Source organism: Sebastes umbrosus, chromosome 16 (genome assembly GCF_015220745.1).
Source record: "Sebastes umbrosus isolate fSebUmb1 chromosome 16, fSebUmb1.pri, whole genome shotgun sequence".
NCBI lineage: Eukaryota > Metazoa > Chordata > Actinopteri > Perciformes > Sebastidae > Sebastes > Sebastes umbrosus.
Window position 1 is genome coordinate 23,412,329 of NC_051284.1, and position 9,412 is coordinate 23,421,740.

The 9,412-nt window shown below is 40.2% G+C and overlaps 1 protein-coding gene across 2 annotated transcripts in view; it reads left to right on the plus strand.

Annotated features, from left to right (window-relative positions):
* zgc:110158 (uncharacterized protein LOC553590 homolog) overlaps window positions 1–6,946 on the plus strand; it is a 49,630-nt gene extending 42,684 nt beyond the window's left edge. For both annotated transcript variants that reach the window (XM_037747089.1, XM_037747087.1), the window contains 9 exons: window positions 157–218; window positions 419–464; window positions 1,625–1,660; window positions 1,772–1,826; window positions 2,053–2,123; window positions 3,377–3,455; window positions 3,550–3,578; window positions 3,693–3,794; window positions 6,769–6,946. In XM_037747089.1, the coding sequence (XP_037603017.1) occupies window positions 157–218; window positions 419–464; window positions 1,625–1,660; window positions 1,772–1,826; window positions 2,053–2,123; window positions 3,377–3,455; window positions 3,550–3,578; window positions 3,693–3,794; window positions 6,769–6,798 (510 nt within the window). In that variant the 3' untranslated portion in view covers window positions 6,799–6,946. The remainder of the gene's footprint in view (window positions 1–156; window positions 219–418; window positions 465–1,624; window positions 1,661–1,771; window positions 1,827–2,052; window positions 2,124–3,376; window positions 3,456–3,549; window positions 3,579–3,692; window positions 3,795–6,768) is intronic.
* The last annotated feature ends 2,466 nt before the right edge of the window (window positions 6,947–9,412 follow it).

Genomic DNA, 9,412 nt, shown 5'->3' on the forward strand with positions numbered 1-9,412 from the left:
ACTTTGGTATATTCTTATTCATTATAAATCGCTGTCTGTAGGTGTGGTTGCTCTTACAGGATCAAATTGTTTCTTTTCTTGAATTGTAGTTTCTTCCGTATACTCATAATGACGTCTCGTTGAATGTTCTAACGTTTTACACGTTTTGTTTCACAGAATTATGGAGGTATGAGGCCTCCTCCCAACTCCATGGGCGGCCCCATGCCAGGAATGAACATGTAAGTATAAACATCTCGTATATGAAGTCAAATAGAATGATTTCTAGTGTCTCAATGCAGGGTAATCTCTGCTTCTGCTGCATCTTCTACAAGTTATTTATGTTACCCTTTTCTCTTCACACCTCTTCTCATCTTTCCCTGTTTGTCATTTTCTCTCCTCCCTTTATTCTTCTCTTCCTTCTGTCCTTGTTTTGCCTCAGGGGTCCCGGAGGAAGAGGGCCTTGGCCAGGACCTAATGCTAACTCTGTGAGTCAGAAAGCCTTAACCTTTTACGCACGACCACATAAAGGTGTTGGGCAAAGAAAGAAAGAGAAAAAAAGACCTTCAGTGCCGTGCAATCCTTTTCAACAGCCCCAGCAAAATATAAACGCTACGCTTATGATGTTCAGCTTTGGTTTAGCAGCTTAGAGAAGTGTTGATTTTGCTCTGTAATCTGTTGTGTTGCTACACAAATATCAAGTCTATCAGTCGGTTTAATCGAGGGGCTACTTGTGACCACTGTTCTTCTTTTCCGAGGCAGTTATTTACAGTACAGACTGTGGCATCAAGAACTTACCATAGAGTTGAAACGACACGTCCTCGCTGCAGTCTGAACATTTATAAGTAATAGTTAGTTCACACTACACGACTTTAGCCCTGATTTTCCACTCCCCGTTTTTGGAGCTCCCCAACAAAAAAGCCCCGGATTAGAGGCTCGCCGCTCGCATATCAGCGCTCAAGCATCATGTGTGAACTGCTCAAAGACGCAAGCCGAGAGGTTTGCCGACGCTCACCGATGCTTCGGAGACACATTCCAGATATCTCATGCTAAATATCTTGACCTGTCGGGGACTCCGGCCACGAGCTACAGCCAATGAGAGTGTGAGACACGGGTTGAGGGGAAACCTGGGGACGGAGGGGGCGCCTGTAACAATAGGAACTTACTGTATGTGTTGGATTTGCAACACGGAGCAAAGTTGTTGTTGCATCTAGAGGAATAAATAGTAAAAAAAAAGACCTGTAGAAACCGATGGAAAGAGACTATACTATAGACTAGAACACGTGACAACAACATCAGCAATGTGTTATTTAAGTTATTTACAGTGTATTTCTCGACAAAACGTAGTTTGGAGACCTCATCGGGATTTCTCCCAGAGAAAGATCTTGTAGTGTTTCAACCCCTGTTGTCAGTCAGTCATGTAGTGTGAAAACCACAACGACTTCAAGACTCCCGATTACAAGACAGCGAGTTGTGTAGTGTGAACAGTAAAGTGATCTGATGACTTTGAACTTGGCTTAACGTGTACTGCAGGACTGTTGTATTGGATTGTAAAGTGTTCCTCTTATTTTGTCCACCCTGTATAGATTCACATTCCTCTGACCCTCAGATCTGATTATGTTTTTTCCTCTCTCTCTCCCCCCGACAGATAGCGTACTCCTCCTCATCTCCAGGAAACTATGTGGTGAGTTCAAATCTGTGAACAACCAGAGCAGCTCTCCTGGATACAGTTAGAATTTAATTCACGTTGTGATGAGTGTAATTTTAACCTCTGAAATCGCCGGTTGTTCCCCAGGGTCCTCCAGGCGGAGGAGGTCCACCTGGAACTCCCATCATGCCCAGCCCAGGTGGTGCGTCACCTAACTACGTCCCCAACACTAACAGAAATAGATGTCTCTCTCATTTTTTCCTCACTAAAACAAGCATGAGTGTTTCCCCTCACCAACCAAGCTCTATCATGTCTATTTCACATTTCAGTATTTAATTTGTTTGATAAAATCTTTGTAATTAGTGCTTCATAGAGGTTTGATATCATCTCTTTAATATAATGTAACTAAGGTTTTGTTTTATCCTCAGATTCAACTAACTCCAGTGAAAACATCTACACGATGATGAATCCTATCGGACCGGGAGGCAACAGACCCAATGTGAGTCTCACACATGATTTATTAAAGGGACAGTGTGTAGGATTCAGTGACATCTAGAGGTGTGGTTGCAGATTGCAACCAACTGAGTACCCCTCCGCTCACTCCTCCCTTTCCAAGACTGCGGTAAAGTGAGCCGCCGAGTGCAAAACCGTGGTAACGCCGTAAACCTCGCTCAGAGGCCATCCTTACCATAATAACACTACTTTAGCATGTTGGAGAACCAGGGTTATTCTAGTAAACTAAAACAAAAATAAGCAGTGAAAAATATTTTTTTGTAAACTGAAACAAAATAAAAACTATATCCTTTAAAAAAACGTAACTAAAACTATATATCCTGATTCAAAAATAAATAAAAACGAATGTAAATTAATTTCAGTTTTAGTTTTTTAGCTATAATATATCTAAATACTGTATATTTATGTCAACTCTCGTGACATTGAACCACAGAAACTGAACTTGACCTTCCAGGAGTAGCGCAAAGACTAAACATTATGGCCAGTCTTACACAGTTCTCCAACCATGTATTTTTTATGTATATGAGGCTACAGACTTCTGAGACGTCATACCAGGCCAGAAATTGAAAATTCAAAACTATTATAACCTTGTGGAGAACTACGGTGGCCTTCAGGTAACATAAAAACACGAAGGTCTCTCTCTAGAGCCAGTGTTTGGTTTGTATGTTCTGGGCTACTGTAGAAACATGGAAGAGCAACATGGAGGACTCCGTGAGGAGGACCCGCTCCCTATGTAGATATGAAGGACTTATTCTAAGCTAACGAAAACATTCTTAGTTTCAGGTGATTATACATTAATAAAAACATAGTTATGAATATTATGTTCCATTTCTGCTAATAGATCCCCCAAAATCTAAATCACTGTTCCTTTAAGTTCACAAACATCTCTGTAATGTTGTTTTAAAAGTTTAACTTTCCAGTCTTTAGAAACTGCAGATTGATTTCTGGCTTCAAATTCTGGATGTTTTTGTAGTGATTAAAATTACACAACCTTGCCCACAAAAATGAATCCAGCTCAAATGGGGTTTCTAACCACATCACTGGGCACCAGTACAGCTCAGCGTTAGAGAAACATAATGCTGCCACACCGAGCTCAATAAGAATCGACTGGAAATGAACCAGAAAGAATAAATTAGATAATTCCGACTTCACCCCGAGCTGAAAAAACCACAGAGGTCAAACATGAAAAATAATGTTGCAGTCATTTATAAGGCTTGCTCTATATCTTTTTTTCACCAGTTCCCTATGGGGCCTGGGCCTGACGGGCCAATGGGAGCTATGGGAGCCATGGAGCCACACCACATGAACGGATCACTAGGTGGGTTCAAACAAAGTGTGGCTTTACAAATCACTGATAATGTGTACAACTAAAACAGCGCTTTATTTTTGAACTATTTCTTTCACGTCCTCAGGGTCTGGGGATATGGACGGGTTGCCAAAGGTGAGTCAAAATCTGGTTTTCAATACACTTCTCTTGTTTTGCTTTCTATACTTTACCGATGCTGTTTTTAAAACGCAAGTCTCATCAGGTTTTTTTTGCCGTCTCTTCCTCCAGAGCTCCCCTAATAACATGGGGGGTATGAACAACCCTCCTGGAACGCCGAGAGATGACGGCGAAATGGGCGGGAACTTCTTGAACCCATTCCAAAGCGAAAGTGTAAGTAGAGCGAGTGAATGGCATCTCACGACCCCTTAACAGTTATCCTTGACTTCATGACATAAACCAGTGCAAGAATGCAAGCAGAGGGTTCACCTGATTTCTCAGTATTGATCTCAAGACTATTGATAATGTTCTGGTAAAGTTTGTGTCTTGTCCCTATTTTTAGTATTATTTTCTTTTTCTGTTTCGCTGTATTGGTTGATCCAACACACATTATTTGAGAAGAGACGTAGCAGTGTTACTTTTCTACTGATTCTTCCTCTTCCGAGGCCGTACTTTATTTGTCAGTAATTAAAGAGATGCCTATGATGAAGTGCAGTAGTTAAAAAGCAGTTTGAAGTCGAGGTCTTCACTGGTCCAAAATGTTATATTTCCAATTCGTCGCTAGTTCAGGAAAACCTAGCCAAACCCAACAAGGTGATTTTAAGAAAATGAGACCCGATGCGAGAACAATCAAACCCCAAGAAGACCAAATAGAAAGAGACCACTAACACGAGCAGCAGCGTGATGTACCAGCACATTAACAAAGCACTTTTCCTGCACACTCATGCAACAAAAACACATTGTATTGCTGCAGAGGGTATTTACTACACATCGGACCCAAATAGATGACCGAATATCATTTCGACTAGATTGAATTTGATTTCCGGGTCTCTGTTACAAGAAACCAAGCAGACCTGTGAAGACCTCTAGTTTTAAGTGCAGCACTCGTGCATAAAGGAATACTTCACCCACAAAATAACTATTTGTGTATCAATTAACTCACCGCGTGTTCTCTTAAATTCTTGGAGAAAACTTTTTGTCACATGCCTCCACGGTGGATGGAGAATCAAAAAAACAGAGAAAGGTCTTGATGAATTGAAGTAAAATGGGGCCGCGTTTAACAACAACAAAACTATATCAAAACATCCGTTTACAAACTGTAACACAACTCCTGTAGTGTAATCCAGGTCTCATTGATCCAGTTGTTTGCTCAGTACAAACACTTCTTTATGTCTCCGCTGCTGGCGACAGCCGTGGCCAGAATTTCTTCACATTTGGCACAAATGTCACAAGGACGAAGTGATTAGACTTTGGTGGTGGAAGGTCACTGTGACCTCAAAAAACACATTTTTGGCCATAACTCAAGAATTCTAATGACGATTTTACAAATATTTGTTGAATCGGATAAAATTATTAAGTGACGACATTTTGGACGGACATGAATGTCCGTCCAAAATGTATTCCATGCATGGATGTTATCTGAAACTTGACTGGTTCGCGGAGGCAAACAACCACCAGGCGGTAATTCTAGTTTTACAAAGCCCTTTGTATTTTAAATAGTAAGGTTTTAGTGAAGATTCATGTGTTTGGGAAGTACTGAGCATACGACTGGATAAACGAGACTTGGATTATAATGCACGAGTTGTGTGTGAGTTTTTGATTTTCCGTTCACTGTGGAGGCATGCAAGGGAAAACTTTTCTTCAAGAATTTAAGGTAACACGGGGTGATATACAAATCATTTTGTGGGTGAAGTATTCCTCTTTAGTCTTTATATTAAAGTATACTATATAACGTGGGACACAGCACTATAAATTTGAAATGCAAAACATGCTATACGCTGTTCCTGAAGCATACAACAGCGTGTTCATTGTGCAGAATAACAATAAAAAAATAAGGCTGTAAAGAATATCTGATGTTCTGCTTGCATTGTAGCCACCTACTAATCACTTAGAAATGCATTGTACACCCTCTGTATCAGTGTTCAGCTGACGCCTCGTCTGTTTCATTTATTTGTTTCTATTGAAGGACACATGTTTTGAACTGTAAGAAGTTAAAGTAGTTGCTAAAGTTTTCTGCGTACAGCAGGTGTAGGGCGTACCGTGTTCCTTGCATTGTGTAAGATTGTGTCTTAGCCTCGGCCTGCAGAGCCACGGGGAGCACAGCCAGGAATTATAGTCCAGCTCTAAATACCTCGATTCAGCAAATCAGCAGGGAATCATTAGAGATATTTCAAAATAAGAGCTGTTTAGAGCCATTATTAGTACATTTTGATAAAACACCAAATTACTTTTTCAATTTCTTACTTTGAGGAACATTCTGTATGTTTGGAAATTCAAATGTTGATTGTGTACACAATCTTTTCCTAATTGGCAAAATTAGATTTTAATGTAAATATCTGGTTAAAGAATAAGCAAACCAAAGGGCTGTCAAAAGATAATGCTCCAAACTTGTGCTAAATTTCGGCGAGGAAAAACTGGCATGGCCATGTTCAAAGGGGTCCCTTGACCTCTGACCTCTGAAGATATGTGAATGAAAATGGGTTCTATGGATACCCACGAGTCTCCCCTTTAAAGACATGCCCACTTTATGATAATCACATGCAGTTTGGGGCAAGTCATAGTCAAGTCAGCGAAACTGACACACTGACAGCTGTTGTTGCCTGTTGTTGATTTTCACATGTTTTGATTTGAGCATACTTTTTATGCTAAATGCAGTACCTGTGAGGGTTTCTGGACAATATTTGTCATTGTTTTGTGTTGGTAATGGATTTCCAATAATAGATATATTCATACATTTACATAAAACAAGCATATTTACCCACTCCCATGTTGATAAGAGTATTAAATACTTCTATCTCCCTTTAAGATACATTTTGAACGGATAAAAAATCTGTGATTAAATCTTTCTATTGATTGATAGCCCTAGTAAACAAGGCTATGAGTCTGACTGCTTCTGATGCTCTGTGCCATTTACAAATTCTGTCTGTACCAAAAAGGTATTGAAGTTCAATACCCAGCCCTTACCATCAGAAATCTGACTGAATGGTTGCAGTATTGACTTCTTGAATGAGGTGTATCAGAGGCTGAGTCTGTGCTTCCTGTCGCTCTGCAGGTCTGGGTCTGAGCGCCCTCTGGTGTTCTCATGTTGTCAGTGACATATCCACTCATCTGTGCCCTCCTCCCCCCTTCCCTCTCTCTCTCTTTTCAGTATTCACCCAACATGACGATGAGTGTGTGATTTTATTTTTTCCTTTTTTTTGTATTTTTCTTTATTTCCCCTTCCTATTTTTGTACCCCTGCACCTGATTTTTTTTTTTTTTTTTTTTTTTCTCCTTCAATTCAATCCTTACTTCACCTCGGATTGGACCACCTCCCCTCCTAACACACACACCCTCTACACCCATAACGGGATCCGCTATCTCCCCCACCTCCACCACCACCACCCTTTTCCCTTCGCCCTCGGGAACTCTCCGGCCACACAGCCCTCTGGGACGGCCCTGGAGCACGCTGGGACTCTAATTAAGACGGGCCCTCCTGGAGCATGCAAGATGGCCACTGGTCTGAATAGGAAGCAGTCACAGAGCAACAGGAAGAGCCTCCTCTCTGACTCCGGCCCCGGCCTCCCTGGCTTCCTGTCAGGTTCTAGACAATGAGCGAAGGAAGGAGGACAAACAGAGAGAAAAGAGGAGACTGGAGGACACAGCTGCCTGGAAGCTTCTCTTTGGACTTTTTAATCGTCTTTTATTTTATTTTTTTTCATAGCTGTTCCTCCCGACGGATTCAGTTGAGGGGTCGGATGAAACGACCCCTTCGCCTCCCACATTGTTCTCTCTGTGTGTACATTTTTAACAGAGGTGTTGTGATGATCAGTGAACTTTTTTTTTTCCCTTCATTTTTTTTTGTGTATGTATTGTATCATTGCTATTTTTATTATTGTATTATTGTTATTAATGATATTGGTATGATCATTTTAAGATATTGCTAAGGGCACATTATTATGATGAAGACAGCACACAAATCATTTGCTGTGAAACATGTGGCTCCGTGGGAGCACGCTGCCCCCTGCAGGTTAGATTTGATCCATCTCGGTACTGATTGGCCCTTTTTTTTTTTTTTTTTTTTTTTTTTAAGTCTTTCTCAGAGTTTTAGCAAACATCTACATTTTTGGTAACACTTCATTTTACAGGTCCACAAATTTCATGGTAATTAGGTGATGATTAGCAAGTAAACTATTTGAAATTTCTCTGGAAATTACCCCAATATTTACCTCAAAATTTATCAACAATTACTTTATTCTAAATATTATTTAATAATTATCATATAATGGTTAAAATAGGGCCCTTAGGCTTGAGAAGTGGCGGTGCGCTGCTCTCCATTCGGAGGTGGAAAACTAATAAAAAGACACTTCTGATCAGGCACAAATCTCACCATTGGGTGACTTATTGTCTACACAAATGTAACCTGGTAACTAATGTAATGATTCAGGGAGTTTTTTAAATAAGTTATTTGCTAATTATTATCTATTTATCAGCAGACATGGAAATAAAGTAATTAACTTTGTATTATTTTCCTGAAAATGTGTTAAATAAATCACCACTTCATCACTATTGGGAAATAACGGAATCTAATTATTAAATAATGTTTATAATAAAGTAATTAGTAGTTAAATATTGGAGTAATTAAGCAGTAATTCCAAAGAAATTTCAAATAGGTTACTTGCTTATTATCACCTAATTACTATGAAATATGCAGACTTGTAAAATTAAGTGTTACCAAATTTCTAGCTCAATAATCCAAACCAGAAGAAGAAGAAGAAGCGGCTCCTGTTTTAGTAGCTTCCATGCAGTGAAATGCACAGCTCTATTTATTTATGTACTTTAAATTTGTCTTATGAATCATGTTACTTTTTTTTTTTTTTTTTAAAGTGTTATCCCTTTTTTTTTTTTTTTTTGTTAATTGCAGAACTAGTAGCAACTGTGTAAATATGCAGATCCAGTCAGCAGCGTCTCCTCATCACTAGAGCCCTCTATCCGAGCCCTGAAGGTGCTGAAGACCTCCCCCCCCCACACACACACACACACACACACACACACACACACACACTCATGCTGCTTCCACTATAGGTTACTGTTCACTCCGACATGTGCGTAGGCTGCGTTATCGTCTCTGCTGACCTGTAGTGAACACTCGGATTGTTTTTGTTTGAGTCCTCAACACACTGTGATGTATGTCTGTGCTTTACGGGAATTTTTGCTTTTACACACCAGTCGGTTTAGCTTGCAGACATGTTGTCGTACTTCCCTCTGAAAGGACTTCTGGCTCTCTCTTGCTTGGCGTTTTTATGTCGGAGCGAAGCAGGAAGGCGTTGCTCTGTTGACTGTAACGAGTGGCCTCCCACTCCCTTTCGCTCATCTTGAAGAAAAACCGTCCTTTTTCTCCCCCCTTTTCTCACCTTTCCAACAGGCCAGCATCAACACACTCACTTTCATCACCTCCCTCTCTCTGATTTGTTTTTTTGTACAACTCTCTCCATCTTTTTGATTTTAATTTTTTTGTAAATACTGTAAAATGCATTTTGATATCATTGACATGTTTTGATATTTTCAAATCACAACAAACAGTTGATCAGAAAACGTGCTGATTCGGGGTTAACTGTGTGTGTGTTTGTTCAGAGATGATGAGAATCAGAAACTGGAGCTGCTATAGACTATTATGCTATTTCACCTCATCACAGACGGACGTGGCGCGTCAGAGCTGTAGCGTCGAGGGGGAGGACGAGTTTGGACAATTTTTGCAGTGTTTGGACGCCTTTAGCTAAACTCAACTGTCACACACATTTCCTCGACAAATCT